This window comes from Sorex fumeus, unplaced genomic scaffold (genome assembly GCF_029834395.1).
Source record: "Sorex fumeus unplaced genomic scaffold, SorFum_2.1 ptg000098l, whole genome shotgun sequence".
In the NCBI taxonomy this organism is placed as follows: domain Eukaryota; kingdom Metazoa; phylum Chordata; class Mammalia; order Eulipotyphla; family Soricidae; genus Sorex; species Sorex fumeus.
The window spans coordinates 58,417,183-58,430,342 of NW_026606155.1; the positions used below are offsets into that span (position 1 = coordinate 58,417,183).

A 13,160-nucleotide genomic window follows, 5' to 3' on the forward strand; every position below is an offset into this window, starting at 1 on the left:
TTAAATCACCACCATATCAGTCAAAGACTATAATCCCTGCCACACTTCCTCCAATTCCAGTACCAGAATCTTGGCCAGCATCTTAAAATTCACAGTGAATAAAGAAAGCCAGTCTCTAATTTAAATATGCTTGACCTTCTGTGGGGAGCAAAGTAATCACAGCTTTGTCATGCTCTGGTTTGGTTCAGTGGGTGTAAAAACATGTTCAGATAAAATCAGGATAGATCCAAATTCCCCACCCCACCCCATCCTGCTAAACCCAAGCAAAGTTTTGTTCTGGTTTGTAGTCTCTTTGGCTTACTTAAGACTAGGTTTGCCCAAACATTTTGCTTATGGAATTAGTTTGCTCATCCAGTCTAGCCCAAAGTATAGCTTCATAGTACGTTGTCCTTACGGGACATTTCTCCCTTTTTATATGGGTGCATCTTTCTTTTTTGTACACTTATAAGCAACTAAAAGTATCCTATCAGTTGTGTTGAGCCATGTGGTTGGCTGGCATGCTCTCTGTTAACTGGAACATGTGAATTTCTCCCCAGGAGCAAAATTTTGTATGAATTGTTTCCCAGTGTTTCTCTTGACTTTGAAATCTACTTCAAAGTTATTATTTGGCTGAAGGATTGTGTTTTCCTCCCCTTGAGGTCTATAGGCTTTGCCTCTGATGTGTGGATGGGCCACAGGTTTTCCTTCTACTCTGTCATTTTTATCTCCATTACATATGAACATAATCATTTTCACCCTTAAATACGAAGCTAAACCTTTAGGAAATTGCAAAAGTGTTTTTTCAAAAACTGCTTCACTCTATTTATTTTTAAAATATTTTCATCTTAAGAAAAGAATAATCAGTATTCTACCTATGTTCTAAGATTATAATTTTAAATATCAATAAACAGATAGCAAATGTGCAACTGATGTTAAAATCTTTAAGGATGCAAGTGTTTTTAATTAGTTCAGGGTTTGGTTCTGGTTTTGGATTGTACCACTAAGTATAGTTCTGTTCACTTTATCCTGGATGCTTAATAATATAATAGACATCAATGAGATCATATATGATATCACAAAGCTTAGTGACTCTGATTTCCATAGGCAATTAGCAAATGTTTTAACTTAATTGTAACATACAGTTAACATAGAATAGATAAAAAGGCTGTATTTTTGCATCATCTCTTTCAAGAAAAAAGTGTTGAGTTACATATAAAGTGAGCACGTGACTCTGTTCACAGATTGTGAGAGAAGCCAGCTTCAACGGTATTTCAACATTCATGATGATGAAGTGAGTTAAATTCAGATTTTTCCTGCATTACTATGTGAAAACTGCCTGGAAACTAGTCAGCCATAAATTACTTCTTTCCAGTCTATGATTCTTTTGGGCAGAAAAGTGAATTACATACATATATATATATACATTTCTATAGTTATCTTTCAACAATCTTAAGTCAGCAGCCAGTTGCTTCTCTATTCTCACCTACAGAAAATAGACTTCAAGTCTTCCTTTCAGCTGCACAAGGAGCGGCAGATTTTTGCTTTCAGAATTAAGACTCTGAAGTAATGATAAAAGCTTCCATTTCCAGAACATCTGCTAAAGCCTGACATTGTACAATATGACTTACATGCTTTTTCCTCTATTTGATTTTTTAAATTTTTATAAATATATATAAATATATAGATTACAAAACTGGCACTTTTTTCTTTTACAAATCTAGTTATGTAGCATCATAAAATAAAAAATAATGTTTTGTCAACACCTGCCTCTAATCCCATCACCTTAGTAGTTGCTTATCCTTCTACTTTTCCCACTGCTCACACACACCTGTCATTTCAAAGTCATTGACCCTAAATAGTTGGTGACTCTATTTCTCTTATGTAAATAGGAAAATAAGGGGAATAAAGCTGATGCTAAAGAAACTCAGCATTAGCATAAAGGTCTCTTTCTGGTCAATCACATTGCTTTGTCTTGTTTTGTTTTGGGGGGGTCTAGGCCACACCCGGTGTTTCTCCAGAGCTATTTCTGGCTCTGTGTTCAGGAATGGCTCCTGGCATTGCTTCAGTGACTATATTTGGTGCCAGAAATTGTAAACAGGGTCATCTGCACGCAAGACAAATGCTTTACCAACTGAACTATCTATCTCTTCAGCCTAATCATACTTCTCTTTAAGTGAGATAAAAAAAAAAAATGTGTTCGACTAAGAAGTGCTAAGGAAAGTCAAAAGTGCATTTGTAATTTGAAAAGCAAAGGCTTCTTCCATGTTGCTCAACTCCTCTGAGCTCAGTCTGTGTTCATAAAACAGTTGACTCCCCTCATGCTCCTCATGCACACCATGGCTCCTTACTTACTTGAAGGGCTCTGTGTTCACAGAGCTATTGGAATGTGACTTAATGTCTCGGCCTCGGGAAGTTTGTCCACATTTCCTCTCTACACAGATTGTTTGCAAATAGACTTGTTCATCAAGTATAAACCCTAGGTAAAATGTAATCATATTTTAGGTGACTTCCTTTTGTCTGTTGGGGAGCATACCAAGAAGTGCTCAAGACTTAACTCCTGGCTCTGAGCTCAAGGATCACTCATTGTGGGCTTGGGAGACAATATGGAGTGCCAGGGACTGAACCTGGTTGGCCTCATGAAGGCAAGTACCCTACAACTGTATCATCACTCTAGCCCCTATTCAGTGACTTTTTGTCCAGAATCATGCCTTAGGAAAATATCTGTAAAAGTGCACTTATGAACTAGCTAAGCTAAAAGAAATGTGTTAAAATGGGACTTTGAACCTGATTTCTTTTCATTATTCTGAAATAAAAGTAAAGGAGTTTTTTCCCCATTTTTAAAAAATTTATGTAAATGCTTTAAGACTTCATTTGAATAATGAAAACCATAAGTGATTTCATATCCCCTGAAGAGCAAAGGTGTTTTACTAAAAAATATGCTACTGGTTCTCCTCTTTTTTTTTTTAACAAAGCAAATTTTTTTCTGTAAGTAAGATAAGAACACTTGCTTCATTTTGTGAAAGTCTCATCTGGTTTGCTTTCCAGCCTTGTGTTGAAATAGAATGCAACACCTTTGTTCCTTTGGCTCAAAAGTGCAACAAAATTCACCTTTTTGTAGGAAGCAAAGGAACCAATTCATGTCCTGTGTACTGTCTTTGATATGGTGTGCCTAGATCTCACCTCTGACATCAGAGACAGGAAACCACTGCCCTATGGCTTGAACCTATTGACTATATGCGAATAGCTATTTGCTCACAGGAGACTTGCTGTCTGTAGTAAGTAATCTCACAAGAACCAGCTATGGTCAGTGCTAGAACAAAAAAAAGAAAAAGCTGAGCTGCAGACCAACGGAACAGAATTGAATATACTGACATCTCCTCCCAAGCATATGATGATCTAATCTTTGATAAGGGGGCAAGAAAAGTGAAATGGAGCAGGGAAAGCCTTTTTAATAAATTGTGCTGGCAAAACTGGACGGCTACATGCAAAAAGTGGGCTCAGATCTCTGCCTAACGCCATGCACATAAGTAAGATCAAAATGGATTTATGACCTCAACATCAGACCAGAATCCACAAAGTTCATTGAAAAAGTTGGCAAAACCCTCCATGATATTGAAGCTAACGGTATCTTCAAAGATGTCATGCCACTGGCCAGGCAAGTGAAAACAGAGATAGACAAATGGGACTATCTTAAACTAAGAAGCTTCTGCACCTCCAAAGAAAAAAAAGTGACCAAAATACAAAGACAGTCTACAGAATGGGAAAGGATATTCGCCAAATACACATCCAACAAGAGGTTGATATCAAGGATATACAAGGTACTGGTTGATCTCCACAAGAAGAAAACACCCAACCCCATCAAAAAATGGGGCGAGGAAATGAACAGAAACTTTCACAAAGAAGAAATCCGAATGGCTAAAAGGCACATGAAAAAATGCTCTACATCACTAATCATCAGGGAGATGCAGATCAGAACAACAATGGGATATCATTTCAAACCACAGAGACTGGCCCACACCCAAAAGAACAAAAGCAACCAATGCTGGCGCGGATGTGGTGAGAAAGGGACCCTCCTTCACTGCTGGTGGGAATGCCGTCTGGTCCACCCTTTTTGAAAAACAGTATGGATGATTCTCAAAAAATTAGAATTTGATCTCCCATTTGACCCAGCAATACCACTCCTGGGAATATATCCCAGAGAGGCAAAAAAGTATAGCCGAAGTGACATCTGCACTTGTTTGTTCATTGCAGCACTCTTTACAATAGCCAGAATCTGGAAAAAACCTGAGTGCCCGAGAACAAATGACTGATTAAAGAAACTTTGGTGCATTTACACAATGGAGTACTATGTAGCTGTTAGAAAAGATGAAGTCATGAAATTCACATACAAGAGGTACTACGTGGAAAGTATTATGTTAAGCGAAATGAATCAGAAAGAGTGGGATAGACACAGAAAGATTGCATTCATCTGAGGAACATAAAGCAACAAAATGGGAGACTAACACCCAGAAGTGGCCGAGATTAGTACCAGGAATTTTGCTCCATGACTTGGAGGCCAGCCACACGTGCTAGGTGAAAAGAAAGCACAGATAGAGAAGAGAGCACCAAATAAAGGGTGTTGTGAGGATCCTCCCAGGGTGGGAGAAGCATGCTGAAAGTAGACTATAGACCAAACATGATTGCCACTCAATGACTCTCTTGCAAACCACAGGACCCAAAAGGAGAGAGAGATAACAAAAGGGAATGCCCTGCCACAAAGGCAGAGGGATGGGGGGGTGGGGGGTGGGAGGGATGATGGAACCCGTGGTGGTGGAGGATGGGCGCTGGTGGAGGGATGAGTACTTGATCATTGTATAACTGAAACCCAAGCACAAAAATTTGTAAGTCTATAACTGTACCTCATGGTGTTTCACTAATAAAAAAAAAATAAATTAAAAAAAAAAAAAAGCTCAGCCTCCATAGGTCATCTCAATGATTTATTGGTAATACCAGGTTCTCAAAGAGTAAGGAATCTGTAACCTAGGTTTGTGCTTTGGAATATTAGGAAAAAGTTTCTCTGGAGGGGCTGGAGCGATAGCACAGCAGGTTGGGCATTTGCCTTACATGCAGCTTATACCAGGTTCAATTCCCAACATCCCATATGGTCCCCTGAGCACCACCAGGAGTAGTTCCTGAGTGCAGAGCCAGGAGTAACCCCTGTGCATCACCAGATGTGACCCAAAAAGAAAATAAAGTTCCTCTGGGGGTTGTTTTTATTTTGACTTTGGGGGGCACACCAGCTGGTGCTCAGGACTTACTCCTGACTCTGTATTCAGGGATCTCTCCTGGCGGTGCACATGCAGTTCTGGGGTCAAACCAGCCTTAGCCATATGCAGGACAAGAGCCTAAACACCTGTATTATATCTCTGGCCCCGAAGTCCCCTGTTTCAGTTAAGCCTCTTCAAAACTTTTTAAATAGAAATTTTATCCCATTTTTCATAAACATGGTAGAATATGTTCATGGGTAGATGTAAAAAGTATTGGTATAGCTTACCAAATAAAAGCAAAAAAACAATTAATTTTCTAGAATATAAGCAATATGGAAGAATAGGTTAATCAGCAGTTGGCAGTAGTTGCAATCAAAGTTAAAAACACTTTGAATTTCTTCAAATGCTAATACTTCTGACAGCTACCAAGGAACTAGAGATCTCTAGAAACTTATGCAGAGAGCAGTGTGCTGTTGCAATAATAGCTACATTCCTATCCACTTACTCTTCCAGGCTGATGTGGTGCAGTCAAAGAAAGGTACTTCTAGGAAAGTTAGAATGCAATTTGGCTTACCATTGGTAACTAAATATGAAAATTGGAGTGAATCTAAATATTGGAAGGAAACTGAACTGGTGGGTGAGCTGCTGGATTGGATAGTATTGGAATCATTTGACTGATCATGCTAATCAGTCACCATTTTGTTTTGAAATGGAAGCCCAGTAATCAAATAAGTTTAGTAAAATTCCTTGTGTTTACAGAGGTCTAGTCAAAATTATTCTGTATTTTCCTATTAAAGCATCTTAGTGGAAGTTATGCTTTGCCTTCCTAATTAAATATTTGCTTACAGTTGTGCAATGCAATGTCATTGAGTGAAGGAAGCAAAAGGCATATTTTTAATTTTTATGGGAATTAGAGCTGAGGTTCTTTATCTCAATGCCCTAAGTTGTGAGAAAGATATATTTATGTTATTATATATGTTAACCATGTCACTTTGGGCTGTTGAACTCTGAAAGTTTTATAGCATATGTATAACAAGAATAACTCTACAAGAAATATAAAACAGAGTTAGAGGGGCCAGAGAAATAGTTCAAGAAGGGCATTTGCTTTGCACTTGGCCAACCCAGGTTCAGACTCCAGCATCCCATATGGTCCCCTAAGCCTACAAGGAGTGGTCCCTAAGTGCGGAGTCAGGTCCATGCCCTGAACACTGCCAGGCATGACCTAAATAAATAAATAAATAAAACTGGGTTAGAGGCAGAATTCTGGTTAAACTATTGCTTGTAATAATCTTTGTTCCCTTACCTTCAAAATGAGGATAACTTACCAACCACTCCCTTTACAGGATTGTGGAGAAAAGGAATTCAATGATAGGACAGCAAAAACATGCATAGTCTGAGTTCAAGTTTGAGCTCTGGTATTTATTTTGTTATCTGAACAACTCACTTAACTTTAGTTTCTTCTTCTGTCATTTATGGATCATAATGATAGCAATTCCATATACTTGTTGAGAAGTTAAATATAAATCACGTATATATGATTATGGCTGATGTTGATGAACATTTACTGAGTCAAAGATGCCTCTGAGCAACCTCTGAGTGTCCTCCGGGGCCAGAGAGATATAATACAGTGGTTAAAACTCTTGCACTTAGCCAACCCCAGTTCAATTCCCAATAACACATATGGTCATCCGAGCACCAGCAAGAAGCCCTGAACACCACCAAGTGTGACCTCCAAACCCAAATGAAATGAAATGAAATCATATGAAATGTGTACTCTGGGCTGTAACTCCATGAAATGGAAGCAATGTGCATGTGCTTTCCACTTTAAGATTTTGTTCCTATGTCGTTTTTCTACAAATAAATCAAGTGAAGAGCAGCTACCAGTGATATTTCTCAAGGGAGAGGGAAGAAGCCAGTGTGTTGGACCTACTGTGCCAAAGTATAAAACTCCTGGTGTGAGGGACTATTCCTGGAAGACTTCTTACATTTAGGTTGGTTGGGGGTCTAACTCAAAGGCATAAAAATTCTGGGAGGCATAGGAACCACAAGAAATGGAATATGTTACATGCATCCAGTGTTCTGGGGAAACGAAAAAGGGATTGAAAAGAAGCCAGTTAAGTATGATCTACCTCTCCTTTAAATAAACCTGTACTTTTAAAAAATATATAAATAGAGACACCTCTACTTTTTGATTAACATCACCTTTTACTCACAGTAAAATTACCTGTTATTTTACTATTAAACTATTTTTATTAACATCTTAATAATTGCATTACTTTAATAACTAATATGTGGTGAAAGATTTCCTAGGATGAAGTTCATTGATTTATTCATCATCACAACAATATAATGTGGCAGTGCAGTTATAACTCTATTGTGCATATGAGTAAAATAAGGCGGAATCAGGGACTGCAATGCTTGTTGTAATTGACCTGTGCTATTGCTGAGACACAAAATCGAGCCTTTATAGCTCCAAGCCCCTATTTGTAACTACTATGCTGCCCACTGATGTACTTAATTATTCACAACTGGAGTTAAGTCTTAGATTTTAAGTTCAAATCCTGTGCTTTCCACACTCAACAGGAAAAACTCAGTAACAGCCATCAATAAATGTCCCTTGAATAATTTTAGATCCTCACCTGACCTAATAAAGGGCTTCTCTTTAATTTTGAGGATTTGGTACTCTAAGGTTTTTAAACAATGCAAACATCGTGAGGCTTGTTTTATTAAAGAAAATTTGTATTCAGCTGCACTTTAATTCAAAAATCATCTCCTCAGTGCTCTAGCATTCATATGGGCCTTGGAATTCTCTGTCTTCGCTGCTTTCGTGAGGAAGGTGAGAAATGTGGGCTGAGTGGAAGAAGCACCTGTGTTTGTCATTTTGCCCCTTATTTTCCCCACTTCTCATCATTCTCTTTCCTGCCTCCTTCCTCTCTGTTCTCAAAGCTGCTTCCCTCAGAGCAAGGGAAGTGCTGCCTCTGCCCACATTTGTACTTCCATGGTCATTCGAACAGAAATGAACTTTTGCTCAACAGGTCTTTAAGTCTGTTTTAAAAATCAAAGTTATTTGGGTTGATATCAATATACCAGACACACATTTAAAAAGCTGCATTTTAGGGGTAGGGCATTTGCTTTGCTTGTGCTTGCCTATTGGATAACATTCTTTTGTCCTTCTTGCATAGATAGCCTCAGGTAGTTTAGGTTCATTGGGTTGCTCCCAGTCACAGTGCTCCCATTCCTCTGTGTTTATTTGTAACCTCTTTCTTTGTGCTCTGTTGACTTGTAAATATTGTTTTTCTCTTCTCCTTAAGTTCTTTGCATAGTTTATTCAGAGCAATGTCCTTTTTGTATGGACACAAGAAGACAGTAAATGCTTTTGTAATGTGGGAGTTTATTGAGTCAGTGCTATTTACCTCCTGGGCATCTGTTCTCTCCACCTAAGCCTCAGCTGTCCTTACTCCTAGCACCCCAAAAGCAGGGCCCGGACGAGGGACTGGATGGAACCAGGGCAAGTGGTGAGCTATGTGCTACCCTGGCATCGAGATGGTCCTGGCCAAAGTGTCATAATGCTTAACTATAAGTTAAGATCTTGGTCATGGACAAATGCTGTCATGATCCAAAAAGTAATAACTAGATTCGAACCTTGCTAGGGTTAGGAATGATTAATCTGGCCTGAGCTCTATAGTCTGAGTCTGTGGCAAGATGTTCCCAGGAGAGCTGCCCTACAAGCCTCAATGTATCTCTTACTGTGTCCATACAAAATTAACTAGTATTAAGATGTTGATAGAGTTATTGGACAGAGGAAAGGAGAAAAGCACCTTAAGAGGTATTTTGCTCCTGGGCAGTTAGGAAAGGCTTTGGGAATACCTTTTAGGTTGTGTTTCCTTTGAACCAGGTGGGTCCTCAGGAAGGGCTTTCTTATGTTGATTTTGCTACCAGACTGGGTGTAGCATGGGCCCAGAGGGCAAGGGGGAGAGAGACAAGTAGGGATGGAGAGACTAGCGGAAGAGAGGCTGAATCCAGAGAGCTGGAACTGAAGAATGAGGGTCTAAAAAGGGGAGTTGGAGAGAAAAGAGAGTTAGAGAGATGATAAAGAGACAGGGCAGCAAGATGGAATATAGAGGGACTGGCAAGGGGGACAGAGGGAGAAGAATGTAGAAGAAGAATGCAAGAGCAGGCACGTGTAGAGAGAGAGCCCAGGCTGCGAGATGGAGCACGAAGAAAGGAGCTGGAGAAATAGGAGGAGATGGGAATGAGGAACAGGGTGAGACTAGAATGGTGTGGGGGGGGGGGGGTGCCCAGTGAGACTGGGGCAGGCATGTGGGGAGAATGGAATAAATGGCATCTGATCAATCAACTGGCTTGGCTCTCAATTAATCCACTGTCTGCCCCATGACCCGGCCCACCCCTCCACCAACTCGGGCGGCTAGGGGAAGAGCCGGGTTCAAGTCCCAGCATCTCATATGGTGCCCTGAGCACCGCCGGGAGTCATTCCTGAGTGCATAAACCAGGAGTAACCCCTGTGCATCACTAGGTGTGACCCAAAAAGAAAAATTTTTTAAAAAGCCACATTTTGTAGAATAGAGATTAAATATTATCACCTGAGAAAGTTTAGCTTTCCTATATGAAAATGTCATTTTTTAAAGGGTGTTGGGAGGATCCTCCCAGGATGGGAGAAGCATGCTGAAAGTAGACTGTAGACCAAACATGATTTTCACCCATTGCCTATTTTATATATCCTGAACATTTCCCCCCTCCTTACTTTTTATTCGAAATTAAGAGGAAGAGCTGTCCTTTGCACTGTCCCTTCAAAAAAGGAAATAATCATTCAAACTTTAAAAAAAAACCAACTTACATGAGTTGTAGTTGAATCAGAATGAGTTATAAACCACAGGGAAAACCAAAAATACAAACTCCTTAGCAAGATCCAGCAGAAGTAACAAACTAGACTCCAGCACTGAAGTAAGTTTCTTCAACCTTAATCAAAATTTGGCAAAGAGAAAATTAAAGGTAACCCAGTACCCTCAATACCACCGATTTATTATTTATCATAGCAAATGATATGCACACTGATTGTCAGCCTTCTGGAGGAAGTCTACAATCAACTGCCATTTATCCATGGCGATTTCCAACCTAGCACAGGTTCGAGTACTGAGGCAACGGAATCAAGATTAACTGTAGCATTCACTCTAGAAAAACATAATTAGAAAAGTAAACATGCTGGATTCATGCACCAAAAATAAATTTCTTTTTAGACTAGGAGCAGTTCTGGATTACCAATTGGTCTGTGTGGCTAATCCCCTCCATTAGTGTAGATAATCCAGAATTGGATACAACTACTTACATGTTGAAAGTCCTGACAGTTATTACATGTCATTAGTTTCACTAATTCTACCAAAGATGTTTTCTTTGCTAACAGTCTTCCCTTTCAGGTCTCTTGTTATGCATGTGATTTTATTTACTTTTGGAGTTTCTTAATTGTGAAAGACAGGAATGTAGGCATGATTATTCATGTTTAGATAAAACAGTCCCTAATAATTGAGACTGAAGGAAAGTTAATGTGGTGATTTATTCTATTTCTCAGTCTTAAAGATGATTTTTCTGGACTTGCTCCTTTCTCATGCAGCAACCATCTACTATGAGTTATGCAAGACACATCATTAAGAAGGAAGGCTTTGGACTCCAGGGCCTCAACAAGGGATTTACAGCAACTTTGGGACGCCATGGGATTTTCAACATGGTTTACTTTGGCTTCTACCACAATGTCAAAAACATCATTCCTGTCAATAAGGTAACCATTGGAAAATTAAAGTCCTGGTGGAAAAATCCTATTGATGATGATGACTACATTTGTGAACTGTTTATCATATCCCACATACTGTGTTAAATATGTCTCTTGCCTTATTTTAACCTCACATAACTCTTATGAATTTTATATCTCTATTTCAAATTCATAACTTGAGAATTAGAAAGGTCAAATAAAATACTCAGGGTCACACAGTAAATCAAAAAAAAAAAAAGAAGATTTGATGGGGCCAGAGCAATAGTACAGTCGGTAGACTGTTTGCCTTGCAAGTGACCTGCATGAGTTTAATTCCCAGCATCCTAGATAGATTCCCCCAAGCACTGCCAGAATTAATTCTTGAGTGCAGAGACGGGAATAACCCCTGAGTATTGCTAGGTGTGGCCCAAAAATAAAATAAGAACAAAGACTTCAACCCAAGTCTAACACCAAAATTTATGTTCTTGATAAAAAGCACCACTACAAGAAATGCTTCTCACCTATCATTAATAAAAATTTCTGTTCAATAGAGAGTACATTGACTAGGAACTTGCCTTGCACTTGAATGACCCCAGTTCCATCCCCCAGTACCACATATGTTCCCCCTGCTTGGCACTTCCAGGGGTGGTCCCTGAGCACAGCTCAGGGAGTAAAACCTGAGTACCATGAAGTAAAAGAGGGAAAAATGAAGAAGAATATCCTAAAACTATATTATTACTTTTTATTTCAGAAGTATAACTTTTTCAAGAAAGTTAAAATTTTCAAGAAAGTTACAAGTTCAGCTTCAAGAGAGTTGACATTTTTATACTCTAAAACAATGTTGATTTGGGCCAGAGACGTAATACAGAAACTAAGGCCCTTGCCTTGTATCCTGCTGACCCCAGCTTTACTCCCAGGAACCACATATCATAACCCAAGCACTGCCAGGACTTACTACTGAGCACAGAGTAGAAACATTGCCAGGTGTGGCTCAAAAATGAAACAGAAACAAAAAATTTAAACCCTAAAGAGAATAAAATGTTCTGAAAATGTGGGTAAAATTATCACCTAAAGTTTAAATTTTACTTAGATATTAATTCTTAAATTTTTTTAAGAGTAAGTCATAGTCAACTCTTCTAGCATCCTTTGCTTTGCTGGAAAATAAGAATTATTATGTTACTATTTGAGATGCATTTAACTTCTACAAGATTAAAGCATGCATGGTATGCTTCTTTTTCCTGATGTGCTTTAAGATGAATATCTTTTAAGCTACATATCAGAGAATTTCCCCCATCGTCACATAACTTGTCATGAAAATAGTAATTCTGAAAGCACCAGTTATGGAAACATTTTTCACAAGAAACAAGTCTCCCATAGGGGCTTAGTTCTTTATTTTACTTTGTGTAAAAAGTTTGAAGATCATATCATAAAAAAAATTGTTGTTGGAGCCAGACCTGGCAGTGCTTAGGGCTTATTCCTAGCTCAGGAATGACCCATAGCATATTCACAGTACCATTGGTATATAGGATGTGGACCACGTTTGCAACCATACAGGCAACTTGCAAACCAAGTGCCTTACCTCCTGTACTATCTCTTCTGTCCTGAGAAACTATTTCACTCCATACTAACCATCTTCTGGCATTTTTTTATGTACTAGCTACAGTTCTTAACAGGTCTAATTGTATTTGTAAATCCTATTTATTGAGTGACTTATGTTTTGTTGATCTGAAGTATATTAATGACTATAGTTAAATGTAGACTCTCCCTTGACTATTCGGACTCAAGGGGTATTCATAATTTTCCTTCTGTAAGTCCATAAGGAATTGAGCACAACAAACATTTTGGTCCTGGCTGGCAAAGGAGAGTTAAATATTTGATGTGTGGTGATGCTTTAATTAGGAATGAACTAAACAATGTATGAAGTCCAGGGAAAAATGACAATGCAAGGAAGCTTATTCAGAAATTAATAATTTTCATACTAAAAAGAGTAATTAAACCAAGTTTGGGGTTTTAAAAGTGCAGCTCCTGAGATACTGCATGAGCCATACACCTCTGAATGGCTATAAAATCTGAGATGAGATATCCCTACAAAATAGGCAAAGTGTTTAAGCTTCCATGTCTCTGACTACTTAAAGACAGATGGCAATCATGCAATTACTTGTATAAGTTATAGT

General features: G+C 38.7%; 1 protein-coding gene across 2 annotated transcripts in view; it reads left to right on the top strand.

The window, feature by feature from the left end:
• The window catches only part of SLC25A21 (solute carrier family 25 member 21), a 557,492-nt gene that overhangs the window by 520,130 nt on the left and 24,202 nt on the right, over nt 1–13,160 (top strand). For both annotated transcript variants that reach the window (XM_056134156.1, XM_056134157.1), the window contains exon 7: nt 10,852–11,016. In XM_056134156.1, the coding sequence (XP_055990131.1) occupies nt 10,852–11,016 (165 nt within the window). The remainder of the gene's footprint in view (nt 1–10,851; nt 11,017–13,160) is intronic.